This window comes from Phytophthora sojae (assembly GCF_000149755.1).
Source record: "Phytophthora sojae unplaced genomic scaffold PHYSOscaffold_3, whole genome shotgun sequence".
NCBI lineage: Eukaryota > Oomycota > Peronosporomycetes > Peronosporales > Peronosporaceae > Phytophthora > Phytophthora sojae.
Genome location: NW_009258117.1, coordinates 1,780,969 through 1,795,263, shown reverse-complemented (window position 1 = coordinate 1,795,263; position 14,295 = coordinate 1,780,969). Strand labels below are relative to the sequence as shown.

Below are 14,295 nucleotides of genomic sequence, written 5' to 3'. Positions count from 1 at the left end.
TCTTAGTATTCACCTCACCAGTCACTCGCTGAAAATCGTTGGCTCCCAAAATAGAGTATACTATCACGCTGAATACGACCGCTGTGCATGAGCACCAACACTCTACAGCTCTACAGAGTATTCTGGCTCTCTGAGCTTTTGACGCGGTTGACGAGCATATAGGAGAGCCACAACACGCAGTTATCTACACTATAGGTCTCAATTACAAAAATAGCCGCAATCACGCTAAAAATCGCACTTGAGCGAGCGTGATTATCTTGGCCCGCTCCCAACTAGAATCTCGGAGGGACCGCAGGGACCGACTGTATCAAATACTCGGCCCCACGCTGCGAGTAGTGCAGCGAGCTCCGCGAGCGGAACGGGGTCGCCCTATCATTGCCTAAACCCCTCATACCCAGGCGAAGCGCCTGCGAAGCGGCGCGCTGAGCTCTAGTGAACCCCTCTAACTGACTATGTGTTCCCTATCTGGTTAGGATTCCTCGACTGCAAACGGGATTATATGGATTTCACTATAGGTGTTCAATAACTGATCAAAAACCTCTTTATTCTCTAAATGGTCGCCATTGTTGGCGCCTCAACCCTCTCAATGGTCGCCGTAGTAATAGATCCAAACTCATATATTTTATCAATCACTTGCCTGCCTCCTCCCATGTATGCCATTGCTACCACTACTCCCGCCACAAGAAATCATGCGAAGAGAGAAATTGTATTTGGGATGCTAAGTTGGAACAAAGAGTTTGCAGTAACTGCAAGCTTGTAAATACTGATAAATAAGCTAGTCACAATATTTTACAATCAGCGCAGCGTACATATATATATTACGAAAAACTAAAATATTATTATGTCGAGACAACTAGGGGCTATGCAGTAGATACCAAGCAAAAGATAAAACTGCAGGCATGGTGGCAGGATATCGGGACAAAAAATATTCCCATAACCTCACTGTATTGAAACTCACGTACAACCTGAGGGGATGCGATTCTGCTAATACCAATGAGAAGAAGGAGTAGGAACAGACAATACCGCGCCTACCGTTATTGGTAAAGTTCTGTCTGTGTGATGACGAAACAAAACAAGAGTACGAAAATGCTGGAAGGGTACCAGGTAAAGAAAGACCTTGTACTGTGCACCTAATATATGAAAATGTACCCATTAGAAGTGTAGCCCTTTCTTTATCTGATCAATTCTTTAACTGAAACGGCGCATTAGACCGAGCGAACTGGGTGTCATTTATAGAGGTGTGACTGTATATTTTATTTGCTCTGATGATGTGACTAGACGCCTCGTCGCATACGTTCGTACCCTGATTTAGAGTGGAGGGAACACGGTCAGCAAGCTTATATACGGGAGCGTCAGACTCAGTCTCCTACAGTTTATTTAAGAAAATAAGATTGGACAGACTCTCGCTTCAAGCTCGTGCCCCATCATTGACTGCAGTACTAGAAGCGGTAGTGAGCGGTTGCGAGGAGCGTAGCCGCAGCAAACCCGCGCGGGGTGCCCGCGAAGCAGGGCCGCGGTATTTGCGTAGGGGGGGCCAGCGACGAGCATTCCAGCGAACGGACCCGTTGCCCCAACTCGGAGTTAGTTTTCTATTGCGGGGTCTGGGGGTGCAACCCCCAGCATGTAAAGCTCGCAATGCACTTCTTACATGCAATGACGAGTTCTTCATGCAGTTCTATGATAATAGTGTTCCTAATCGAAGATGTGATGCCGGATCGGAAGCTGCACCGATCTGCACGTAATGGCTTAGACCCAATTAATCAATAACTTCATTAGATCCATTAGGAGGGCGGGGACGTCGGCCTGCAGTGGAGATTCCACTGCAGGGTGTCGGCCACCTAAGCAACTCAACGGAGCAACGCGACTGAGATGCTCCACTACAAGTATAGTATCAATCCTAGATTTACAGTACTACTCGGAGTAGTAGTTATTTAATTATTATTTGTATTAGTAGTAGTCTGTATTTCAACCATTCGAAGATTACTATCCCTCCCTATCGAACCGAAAGCCTTTCAGCGAAAATCATCAAACACAGGTTCTTTCTGTTGGCTCAAGTTATTCACTTGTGTCGAGCATTCGTAAGACAGTTTGACGACAAATCAAATTTAGCCGTGTGATTGGCTAATATTATGCGTGGTGTTGTCCGTGTATGCCCTTGGCCGGCCGTCTGCGTCGCCGTCGTGGCATGCACCAGCAACGGATAGCCGTGCTGACGAGCAGAATCGGCAGCATGAACGTGTATTTGTTTCGTTTTCGATTTCGTAGTAATGTGAAGTGCATCACAGTTATTTGGTCTAACTAGCGACCTACTAAATGCCAGGTCCTTCAAATGAAAGTGTGTATTATACATATTTTATGAGGTCCGAGGAGCTCTTCCATGAAGCCGCGTAGTCAGCGTAAGTAGGGAGATGCCCTTCGGAGGACACGACGCGGTTGGTACACGGAGAACTGAATTGTGCTTGAGCGTACATTGAATAGCAAACGAGTAGAATGTACGCTCGAGCACTCTCTAGAAACTTGTCAACAAAGCCGAAACGGAAACACTACGTAGATTCAAGCTTAGCAGACAGCAATAGACTGGCGCGGTTATAAGCGCTCTAGATTTCAGAATCGTTGCCTCTTATGCTACGTAACTAACCCCGTTATTGAAGGAGGGCTTGCCCGCATCATGATACGTACAATGCAACCTGACAGTACGAAAACTCCTACAATATTTCCCTCCTGACACTATTCCTGTTGTGTTTGGGCACGGCGCGGCGAGGAAGGGTGGAGGTTGAAAGCAGTTGAGGGGGCGAAGCTGGTATAGTGTAGTGTCGTTGAGGTGATGCTTGGGGTTCGAGGCAAATTGAAAAGTGAGATTGAGACTTAGAGGTAAAGACTGCTATCACTGCGAGACTGGCTGGCAGCAGAGGAGCTCTGCTGTCGAATCTCGGGCCCCATACACTACAAGTAATAGATCTAGAGCGCCTACAGCGCACCTCTGAATCTTGTACTTCGGCGGTGCGAGTAATCCCGTGCCGGCCGCATCAGATTCGAGTGTTCGGTCAACGCATCCAGCTTCTCCGTTCGGACGGAGGCATTTTGTTCACAAAGAGAGATTCGCTTGCCTGTGGCAAGCTGCGAAAACGCAAGGAGTGCGGCGCAATCCTTACAATTCCTTACCATCCGGGCACTGAAAAGCTCTGGGCGTGGCATTTTAAGAGCAACAGATCACAACAGCCTTAGCGCTAAGGCTTCACGCAAGGCCTGGCGCGGCCGCCGTGGCTGCAGCTATAATATCATCCTGTTGTTGACGGACCTACGCGCCATGCAACTGCGTCGTCTTGGCGAACAAAGATGCACCAACACAGCCTGCATCCGCACCGCTGTCGTGGTTGAGTGGACCCGAGCATGTGCATGCAGCTCTGCACGTCAAGTAGAGCTTTTGACCAATAATATGGCGCAAACTGGTGTCCGACAAACTGTCTTACGTTTTGAGTGACAAAATACAATGTTGCCACTGGTATACTAAAATCAAGATGTAATCAAAATGCGTTGATTGCAAAACGTAAGACGCTTTGTCTTACGGTATGCTCTCTAACCAATATCGTCTCACGAAAGAGCATGAATCAATATTGTACCAATATCAATATTTGCCCCAATATATTGCCATACTTACCTTTAGTATGGCGATATATTGTACTGTACTAGAGTATTTGAGTACGTTGAGTAATGTTAGCATGAATCGTCATGGCACTTATCCCCAATGGTTAGCGAGTCTTTACCCTCTAACTGTACGTGTCCGAACATGATTGACGGTCTTCCTAGTGTCTAAAGCGAAAGTGACCAGACAGAAGCATCGACGAGCAATGTTGGAGACTCGGTTGGGGTACCTCTCCCTCTTTCATGACGTCTGTTGCCAAGGACACAAGCCAAGTTATTATCACCGACGTAGGTACCGCAGTAACGCTGCAGCTCTGAGGTCTAAGTGTCTCCCCTCCCACGCATACGAAGTCTTTTCGCACGTAGTCGCAGTATCTGCTCAAATTTATTACGTATACACGTTGGTGCCATTACGTGGCTGTAAAGAAAACAGAAGTGCAGCCCTGCGGACCTCAAGGCTATTCTCATGGAGAAAACCATAGCTCGATAAGAGAGCAAGTCTACGTATACTTAATTCGGTTGTTCAGCGCCATCGACCCCTCGACGCGAAACGTGAAAAAAACTGAGACTCGATTAAGTACTGACGATGGATTGGGGTCTGATGACCAGCGAAGTGCTATTAAGGCTGCCAGAAGTATTCAATAGGCAACAGCCACGGAAAAAGGAGAGGACAACTAGCTTATGGTGCTCTTTAATATCGTAAGAAAAGGTAGGGGCAGTTTTTCTTCCTGAACAATATTGACAATAAATAGTGGATATTGATGACATCGCTACAATACAATATTGTTGCCCAACAATATTACAATTTTACAATATCAATTTTTATTTTCCGATCCCTGGCTGCCCACGCTGGACCCGCCAACTTCTTCTAGGGGGCGTTCACTCGCCCTACGTGGGCACGAACCAAATTCTCTAGCGTGAGCAACCCCACCGTGGACACGAACCGTAGTCGAGCGACAATTCCCCCTCCGATTGAGTTACCGTTTGGGAAACACCAACCAACCAACAAACAAACCGACCACCACGTACTACATCCAACCCGAGCGTATTTGTATCTTTATGTCATGGTGGGTCTGTACTTCTTGGCCTCCACTGTGCTGTGCGCGCTGTAGCCCGTGCCGCCCGCCTGCAGGTGCACGATGTCCTTCTTGCGCAGCTTGAGGCCCGTGACGGGGCACGTCATGCTTGGCAGCACCATGTCCTTGAGGCAGCTCTCCAGCACCACCTGGCCGGACGGTCTCAGCAGCACGGCGCGGCGGTGGGAGACCTCCTTCTTGGTCACGGCGCAGAGCACGTGGGCCTCTTTGGCCTTCGTGTCGTCAGATGTGTCCCACTCGAACTTGAGCGGCAGGAGGTGCTTGAGCTTCATCTCGTCGAGACTCATGGGGTCCCTCGTCTTGGCGTCGGGCTTGGCCACCGTCGTCTCCTGCGACGGCGTGCAGTCCGGGATCCAGAAGCTCGTGCGCCTCATGGCCTCGCGCCGCTCGTCGTCCGTGGCCGCGTCCACCTTCTCCTGCAGCTTGCGCGTGGCCAGCGCGGCGCGCTCCTGCGGCTCTAGCGAGGAGGAGGACACAGCCGTCGTCGCGTGGTGGCCCTCGGTCGCGTCCAGCGCCTTGCGCAGCGTGTCGCGCTCCTGCTGCAGCGCCGCGTCCTGCGTCTTGCGCTCCTGCGCCTCCACGAAGCGCACGTAGTTCGCCGCGTTCTCCTGGATGGCGCGCTTCTGCGCCAGCAGGTTGGCGTAGATGCACTCCTTGCAGTAGACGAAGCCCGCGGGCGACGCCAGCGGACTGCGCCCGCGCGTGGAGGCCAGGCACAGGCAGCACGCGCCGAAGGACAGCTGCGCGTCGCGCCCGAAGCGCCGCTTCAGCGTGCCGTGGCCCGCGGCCGCCCGCTCGTGGTACGTGAAGTGCGTCGTGGCCGTCCCATTCTTGCTGTGTCGGCTCATGCTGGCCTGGCTGATAGCGAGTTACCTTGATGTTTGTATGGTGATCACACTAATTGTCAAGAATAGACTTTTGTTGACGTCGGATTTATTAAGGGGAAATTGCAATTTGGTCAGGAGTTTGACTTGGAATTTGCAATTTGGTCAGGAGTTTGCTAATCAGTCAGGACTTCTGAAAGTTAGAATTGGCACGCCAGATCTGGAATACACTACTAGAACCAATTCTTCCAATAATGTGCTAGTACGTCTGTTGTTTCGTGTCGTGAGCTGTTAGCTCAGGACTCTCCAGCCATCTCCCGACTCAAGGAGGTAGTCCTCCTGCTAAGCTATACTGAGACAAATGACAGGCGGCCTTTGTGGCCTACGAGTCGCTACTTGCAATTTACAGGGTCTCTCTGAGGACCCACGAGCAAGCACTGATCGTCCTACTGCCCTACCATTTTGGTAGATGCTGGGTAATGGAGAGTAAGACCCAAAGTTACTTTATGTTGTAATGCTTGCTAGCCGAGACCAGGTGCAGTCCAGCATATTGCTCATCAGCAATCTAAAACATTCTAAATCTAATGTTTAGGACCGTCTTAATTCTAAATTTCAGAAGTCATGACTGATTAGCAAACGCCTGACCAAATTGCAAATTCCAAGTCAAACTCCTGACCAAATTGCAATTTCCCCATTTATTACCGACTTTATTTAGTTATAATGGGGGGTGGTACAATTTTGGGTGAGTGCTTCCTGCAGCAGACCACACCTTCTACGAGCCCTGGGGAGAGCCGGGCTCCTGGGCTCTTGGGTGAACCCAAAAAGTCGCGAGCTCGGGCTCCTGGGCTCTTGAGTTCAATAAGTTAAGTGAAAGGAGCCCTCCAGAACTGTTTGAGCCCTCGTTAAGGGCTCCCCCCTCACCTGTGTTAAATATCTCGCTGATGATTGGCCGTCATTGAAGTATCTCCAGGTTCTAACCTGAAAAGGCATAGGAAAGAGGGCTTCTCCTTGAGGGGAAGGAAGGACGATCGGCGACGCTGGGGTGGCCTCGGAGCGGCTGTACACATATGAGCGGCGCGAGATCTTCTAGTGTGGTGATCTTTGAGCTCGATCTTCTAGCGTGGCGCATCGATCACGCGAAGTTGCTCGCCTTAAGTCTAGGTAAAATTGGCCAATCAGATATTACTATGAAGAGCCCGTCATAGATTTGAAGCTAAATTTGGATGGAGAGCCCGAACCAGGGCTCCTTGATCTCGTACTTATCATGAGGGAGCCCGTTTTGTGCGACTTTTGGCTCTCGTATTAGGGGGAGCCCACTTTTGAAGTTGACGGGCTCGGGCTCGTAGAAGGTGTGCAGCAGACGACCCAAGTTCAACAACTCAGGCACTCCAGTAAATTACTACCAACTTTTCACTCACCTACATATATTACGAAATTTATTTCTGCCTACGGATCAAAGTCATTGTCTGGATCGATGATGCCAACTTCCGTATCGAGAAGTCCTGCAGCCTGGAGCAATGCAAACACGTCTTCCCCCCTCGTCGTCCTCTAGTAGAGAAGGCAGCTCACACTGCCGATCAATCGTGGGCTTGTCAATAATCCCTGCTTTACGGAACCCGTTGCAAATGGTAGACGTTGCCATGTCATTCCACGTCTCGTTCATCCACCGAGCCATCAATACACGATCTGGGGCTCTCATTTTGAACGGCTGACTTAGGCGGTTTTCGCCCGGGGCCTGTGATCCTCGTTCTGCCTTTCGGCATTTTGACTTGTGCGGGGGGAGGTGTGGCCGTAAATTACATGCGGTACTTCAATCACGACATCGCGTTGGGGCAATCGCGCTGTACGAATTAAGATCACTGATTGGCTCCCCATTATAACTAAAACCCCATTATAACTAAATAAGGTAGGTAATACACGGATATCGACAGCGTGTGCTGGTCAAAGCCTGCGATTCGACACCTCAGTTGAAGTGGACGTTGTCGTGTGTCGAAAATGGATGCGGCCGCCGACGCGAAGCCCCAGGGCGGCGAGGCGCTGCGCAACCTGGTGGCGTTCTGGGTGCTGGGCTTCGTCAACAACCTCGGCTACGTCGTCATGATCGCGGGCGCGCAGGAGATCGCGGCGGGCGGCGTGGGGCTCGTCTACCTGTTCGACATCTTCCCGGCGCTGCTGGTCAAGCTCTCGGGCCCGTACTGGTTCCAGCTTGTGTCCTACCGCCAGCGCACAGTGGCGGGCGCCGTGTGGATGCTGCTGAGCTTCCTGGTCGTCGCGCGCGGCCGCCACTCGCTGGGGCTGCAGCTGCTGGGCGTGGCCTTCTCGGGGCTGCAGTCCGGCATGATGGAGGCGAGCTTCCTGGCCATGACCTCCTTCTACGCCAGCCCCGTGCAGTGCCTCACGTGCTGGTCCAGCGGCACGGGGCTCGCCGGGGTGGGCGGTTACGCCTGGGTCGCGCTGCTGCACCTCTGGGGCGGGCTCAGCTTCCAGGCCACGCTCGAGCTCGCCTGCGTCTTCCCGCTGCTCTATGTGCTCGTGTTCCTCTTTGTGCTGGACAGGTCCAGGCTGCCCCCGGCCAGGACGTGCCACTACATGCCGATCCCCGATGCGGCGTCGGGGCAGGACGCGGGCGTGGCCGTCACGGTCATGGCCGTGGCCTTGGACACCACGAAAGACCAGTTGAAGCTCAGGAGGAAGGACGCGGAGGTGGCGACCGAGGACCAGGCGACGCCGACGCTGACGGACGCGTCCACGATGAGCTTCCGAGCCAAGATGAAGTTCATTTTGACACTGGGGCCATACATTATCCCGCTGGCAACAGTCTACTTGGCCGAGTATACCATGCAGACGGGAGTGTGGTCGGCCATCGGGTTCCCTGTTGAAAGCAAGGACGCGCGCGCGAGCTTCTACTCGGCCGCGGGCTTAGCCTACCAAGCCGGAGTGTTCTTCTCGAGGTCCTCCGGCGTGCTGTTCCAAGCTACGCGGCCCATTCTGTATCTCATGCCGGCGCTGCAGGTGCTGCTGCTCGGGTTCTTCACTCTCGTGGCGGCCACGCACTTTTGGTACAACTGGGGGTTGCTGGTCGTGTGTTTCGTGATCGGACTGCTCGGCGGCGGCGTCTACGTGAACGCCTACACGCTGCTGTCGAAGGAGATCGCACCGAGTCACGTTGAGCTGGCACTTGCAGCGGTGTCTGTGGGCGACACGGTCGGTGTCATGTTTGCCGACTGCGCTGGTCTGGTGCTCCAAGGCTGCCTGTACTCCATCAACCATCTCCCAGGCGCCTCAATCGATGTTACGTGCTGATCACCCACCTCTTCAGTTTTTTGTATTATTTTATTTGTTTTCCACCGGTTTTGTTGCTGTTGCTGAAAGGCATTCAGCCAAAGGATCATCGGCCTACAAACTAGATGAACGAACACTACCCAAAGACCGAACGAATCAATTCTAGGATAGCTGGGCAATTAGTTGAACAGATTCTAACCAGCAGTTTACATCAAATTACTCCCGCTAGATCAAAACTCAAAACCAGCAAATTCCGGGAAAGGGTTTTCTTCACTTCACCTCTTACTCCGTCGTTAGGAAGCTCCGGCGTGAAATATGCTCACCATCGTGCGCCTCGTGCTACGTCTCAATGCGGCCATGGAGACCCTAGCTACGCCATCTCTCGGTTCCTGGGACCCCCGCCAAACCTCCCACTCCATAAAGCCTGTCAGTTCGGATCTATTGCGCTGCTTGACTGGATCTGGAGTGCCAGTTGTACCCGCGCCGTTGACAGAACACCCGGATTGGCTTTGACCAACTTCTTACGATTCGACCCGCACTACCACAAGTGGCAGTTCTCCAAATCGCTGCAAGTAGCCGCTGATCGAGGAGATTTACTCATGGTGCAGTGTTTTTTTACTCATTTCTCTGGTTGTGAGGCCCCCGCTACCGTCACCGACGGAGCCAAAAAGAAGGGATATTTGCGGGTGCTGCGCTTCCTGCGGGAGCACAAGTCTGGAGCCGAAAGCCAAGACACTGATCGCCAAAGTTGCTCTGTACGCTTCTACGACGGTGCTTCCTGTTGGACGGATGAAACGATCCGGATGGCATGCGAGAATGGGCAACTCGCTCAGTGTCTGGACGAAGGCTTGCGTCTCAAGGCAGCAGAAGAGGAAGTCGCTATCAAACACGCTCTGAATATTGGGAAACTTGAGTTGGCGCAGCAGCTTGTACCCCCAGATCGAAGCATATTTGACTATGTTTCTGGCTGCACGCGCGTTGAAGTGATCGAGTGGCTACTCGAGTGTGGGTATCTGCAGCGGGATAAACGTCTCGCTATGTCAATGATGCCACCTCTAGCTTGCGCGGGGCGCTTGGACCTCCTGCAGAGCATTACCAAGCTGTACTCTCGATTCCCACGACATCATGAGTACTGCGTGTCTCTCTGGATCGACGCTTTGGAGATGGCTTGTCGACATGGACAACTTCCAGTTGTGCAGCTGCTCGTAGGGCATCCGTTGTGGAAAGTGTGTGAGTGCATAAAGAACGAGAGGGTCTGTCTTCTATCTGCTGCAGCTGAAGGAGGAAACACAGACGTGATGAAATTCCTGTACTCTCAAGGACTCGTCGTTGAATTTCTGGAGCCTATGGACACTGCTATCAGCAACGGCCAAGCGGGATCGATCAAATGGTTGTTGGAACACCATGCGTACAGTATGTACGACTTCGAAGTATGGAACCACGCGATCTTTTCCAGTGTCCAGAATGGACACCTGGAGGTTTTGAAGCTTTTACATGAGCTGGACTCGTCGACGCCTTACACGAGGGCGGAGTCGAAGAGAAGACGCATTAATGAAGCATATTCGTGGCCGGCGTACCCGGGCTCGGATCTTATGTACTGGGCTGCGGAAGGTGGGCACCTCGAAGTACTCAGGTGGTTTCAAGCGAATCGTATTCAAAAGTGCGGGCCTAGTGCTATGGATGTTGCTGCTGCTGAAGGCCACCTCGATGTGGTCAAGTGGCTGCACCAGAATCGCTCAGAGGGCTGCACAGGGGACGCCATTCGAGAAGCAGCAGCGAATGGCCACCTGGAGGTGGTCAAGTGGCTCCATCAGAACCGCTCCGAGGGCAGCACGAAGGACGCAATGAAGAATGCAGAGCTTCGTTGCCGCCTGGAGGTGGTAAAGTGGCTGTACGCTAATTGCTCTGAGAGATGCTCGGAAGACGCGATGTGCTTGGCAGCTGAGGAAGGTCAGCTCCGAATGGTCCAGTGGTTGTATGTGAACATGCTGGAGATTTGGACGTCCGATGCGATTGATAGGGCACTGCGCGGTGGTCATTTTCGTGTGGCGTGCTGGCTACAGCGGAAGTTTCCTGACTACAGGGTTCAGACCAGCGTTGTGAGCAGTGACGGAAGACTCACTTCTGTGAGCATGTTCCGCAGACCTGCGGAGAGTTTGTTTGAGAGGATCCTCTTTCTTCACGAGTGCTGCAATTACGTCTTCACGCCGCAGTTTGTGGAAACCCTACGTAGGGAACTTTCCGATGGGGGATTTCGAAGCTGGGTGGGGAAGGACTATCACTTGATCGGCCATGTGAAGAATTGGCTGGACGAGCACTACCCGAATGTGCCACGCTAGATAATGTTGAATCCTGATTGCGTTTCTTGCGCAAAAGAAAGCAAGATAAATAATCGCATTCACGTAAAAAAAGATAAACGTTCCCACCACGAGATAGAGGGAGAAGGATACAAACCGAGTCAGCCATCCACTTCATTGTCATTAGTTCGCCAAATAAAAAAAGATAAGAAAAAAACTCGCTCGTCTCCAGGCCTGTGGAGGCTTCATCCTTTGCAGTAGATCTACTTCCAATTGTGAAACATTTGCCCCAGGTGTTGCACCATCGAGCGCCGCACGAACAAGCTCGCGTTGTCGGTCGTATACTTTCTCGGGTTGCTTGGGTCCGGGATGTAGTGGACGAGGCCGAGCCGCAGCAAGTTGGGATCTAGCATCTCGCTCACGTCGACCAGACTCCCGATAGTGTTCTCCAGCCATGCCTCCCGCTCCTGGACGAAGCTCGCGTCCGTGGACAGACAGTCACGTGCCACGCCGCCGAAGAGATGGAAACGCTGGTCGAGTAGCTCGCCAATCATAACAGCATCGTCTTTGGGTCCTTCTTCGTCGTCTTTGGTCTCAACCCCCGCGACAGGAGGGTCCATCTCAAGCTCCAGCTCCTCAACGGTATTTTGGAGCTCGTCACGATCCCACACCGGCATGAACAGCTTCGGACGGTCGGGGTACATATCCAGCTTGGCGAACCACGTCTCGTCCGGGTTCGTAAAGCACACCATTGGAGCGTCCGCAGGGCACGAAGTGGGTGGTCCGTCGTACAAATGAATCACTTTGGTCTTGGCCTCACTCGCCGCCTTCTCGGCTTGTCGGATGACCTCCTTCATCTGCGCTTTGTCACCCGAGGCCTGGGCCACCACTTGGCCATTGATCCACACCACCACCTACTTCATCTTGGACTTGCCCCTGTCCTTCTCGAACGAGGCGGTGATGACCGTGGCGTCCTTGTTCTCGAAGCTGTAGCGCTTGAAGAAGTACGCATAGAAGACCGACTTGCCAATGCCTACGAGCAGAGCCTAGTTAGGTACTATCGAGTTCAATTTAAAGAAAACATCATCGGCCACTTACCTGCTGTCCCCGTGATCGTGACTGCGTCCGCATCTCTGCTTAGGAACTCCAGGACCATGTCGTAATACTTGAGGTAGCACGGACGCACGTAGAACGACTGCTTCTTGTAGCTGTGCTCCATTGGCAGCTCCTTTGGAAACTCCATGGAGTCGTGGTGCTCCCAGGTTGCGGGCTCAGGTGCGGCCATCTCCTCCATTAGGGGAGTTTTGAGAGGAGAGCGCCAGAATTCTCAGGAATCTCATCGGATTGATTGAACTTGACCCACTGGATCAATCCTTGTCGGGCTTTCAACGGTTATCAATTCATTCCCCCCTTTCCCGTACTTGAGCTATGCTAACTGCTCTGTACCTCGTATTACGATGCGCTCCAGCCATGATGGCGCTGGAGCAGAGCACCAATGTCATCACTCGCTTCTTGGGGCCTCCTCGGCACCTCTCATTCCATGAAGCCTGCCGGCTTGGGTCTACTGTCCTACTCGACTGGATTTGGAGTGATAGCGCTACTCGCGCTGCTGACAGAACGGTCGAGTGGTCCGTGAGCAACTTTTTACGGTCGAACCCGCACAACCACAGGTGGCAGTTCTCGAGGTCGCTGGAAGTAGCTGCTGGTCGGGGGGATTTACCGATGGTGGAGTGGCTCTTTGAGCATTTTTCGGGTTGCGAGATTCCCGCTACTGTAGCCGACGAAGCCAAATGGGACGGAAACTTGTGCGTGCTTCGATTCTTGTGGGAAAATCGGTGTGGAGATAAAAGTCACGACGCAGGTTCGAACGTCGGATGTTCAGTGCGCTTTGATCCTGATGACGCCTTGTGGGACGGTAAGACGATCGAGAGGGCCTGCGAGAATGGACAACTCACTCAGTGTCTGGACGCGGGTATGCACTTTAATCAACTGGAGAAGGCGACCGCCATCACTCACGCTCTGCGTATTGGGAATCTTGAGCTCGCGGAGCGGCTAGTACCCACTGGCCAAAGCATGTTTGACTTTGCTGATTACTGTCCGCATACTAAAGTGACTGAGAAGATGCTGGAGCACGGGTATTGTCTGCAATTTGATAGCCGCCGCGCTGCGTTAACGGTGCGCAGCTTGGCCCACAGTGGACGCCTGGACCTCATGCAGAGCGTTGTGCAGCTGCATTCTCCTCTTCCAAAGAGGGACAAGTGCTGGGTTAAAGCTTGGGTCAGCGCTTTAAAGAAGGCATGTCGACATGGATATCTATCCGTATTGCAGTGGCTGCTGGCACACTCGTTGGGCAATAAAGCAATCCAACGTATAAGGAACGGAAGCGAATTCAACTGTCTCCTGTCTGCTGCAGCCAAAGGAGGGCACTATGAGGGACTCATCTGGTCTCGGGCGAAGCAATTTCGTCGAGCTATGGACGAAGTTTTATCAGCTTTTACCTCTAAACGCCAAGTAAGCTCGATCAAGTGGTTGCTGGAACATCATTCGTACGGGCTCGACGCATGGACCAATGCAATCAATTCAACTGTCCAGAGTGGGTATGTCGAGATCCTGAGGCTTTTCCACGAGCTGGATAAGCCGCCGGCTGCAGGAGCGAAGTGGTGTCAACCTATGGATATTGGTACCGGTAAGCTGATGTGCTGGTCTGCAGAAGGCGGCCATCTCAACGTACTCAAGTGGCTTCAAGAAAATTGCAGACAGGAAGGCAACGCTCGTACTATAGACACTGCTGCGAGCGGAGGCCGCCTGGATGTCATGAAGTGGTTGCATCATAACCGGCCGAATGATTGCACGAAGGACGCCATTGATAAAGCTGCGGCTTCTGGTCACCTGGCCGTGGTGAAGTGGCTGCATTCCAACCGTTCCGAGGGGTGCTCGGACCAAGCGATGATCCTGGCAGCTGAGAATGGGCATCTGGAGACTGTCAAGTGGCTGTATAAAAACATTCCGGAGTCTTGCACTGTCGTGGCAATCGATAGAGCTGTGGAGTGTGAGCAATTCCACGTGGCGTGCTGGCTGCAGTCGCTCTTTCCTGGACACAAGATTGGCATCGTCCTAGATAGCGAGGACGCTGCGGAAAGCTTCGAGACGCTG

At 52.5% G+C, this 14,295-nt stretch overlaps 5 protein-coding genes across 5 annotated transcripts; 4 read left to right on the top strand and 1 right to left on the bottom strand.

Annotated features, from left to right (window-relative positions):
* Window positions 1–4,530: 4,530 nt before the first annotated feature.
* Window positions 4,531–5,597, bottom strand: PHYSODRAFT_345333 (hypothetical protein; the record flags this gene model as incomplete). Its single annotated transcript, XM_009524176.1, has 2 exons — window positions 4,722–5,597; window positions 4,531–4,552 (listed from the first exon to the last, which is right to left on the bottom strand). The coding sequence occupies exons 1-2, from the start codon at window positions 5,585–5,587 to the stop codon at window positions 4,531–4,533; spliced, it is 888 nt and encodes a 295-aa protein (XP_009522471.1). The 5' UTR covers window positions 5,588–5,597.
* Window positions 5,598–7,699: 2,102 nt separating this feature from the next.
* On the top strand, window positions 7,700–8,095 carry PHYSODRAFT_390438 (hypothetical protein; the record flags this gene model as incomplete). The annotated part of the gene is made up of 1 exon (XM_009524175.1): window positions 7,700–8,095. A coding segment is annotated over one exon (396 nt), but the record flags the coding sequence as incomplete, so codon positions are not given.
* A 237-nt stretch (window positions 8,096–8,332) lies between these two features.
* Window positions 8,333–8,866, top strand: PHYSODRAFT_497142 (hypothetical protein; the record flags this gene model as incomplete). Its single annotated transcript, XM_009524174.1, has 1 exon — window positions 8,333–8,866. One exon carries the CDS (start codon window positions 8,333–8,335, stop codon window positions 8,864–8,866), a length of 534 nt encoding a protein of 177 aa, XP_009522469.1.
* A 104-nt stretch (window positions 8,867–8,970) lies between these two features.
* PHYSODRAFT_490462 (hypothetical protein) lies at window positions 8,971–10,233 on the top strand (the record flags this gene model as incomplete). Its single annotated transcript, XM_009524173.1, has 1 exon — window positions 8,971–10,233. A coding segment is annotated over one exon (1,263 nt), but the record flags the coding sequence as incomplete, so codon positions are not given.
* A 213-nt stretch (window positions 10,234–10,446) lies between these two features.
* Window positions 10,447–14,223, top strand: PHYSODRAFT_380988 (hypothetical protein; the record flags this gene model as incomplete). Its single annotated transcript, XM_009524172.1, has 2 exons — window positions 10,447–10,876; window positions 13,856–14,223. Coding segments are annotated over 2 exons (798 nt in total), but the record flags the coding sequence as incomplete, so codon positions are not given.
* Window positions 14,224–14,295: the final 72 nt, after the last annotated feature.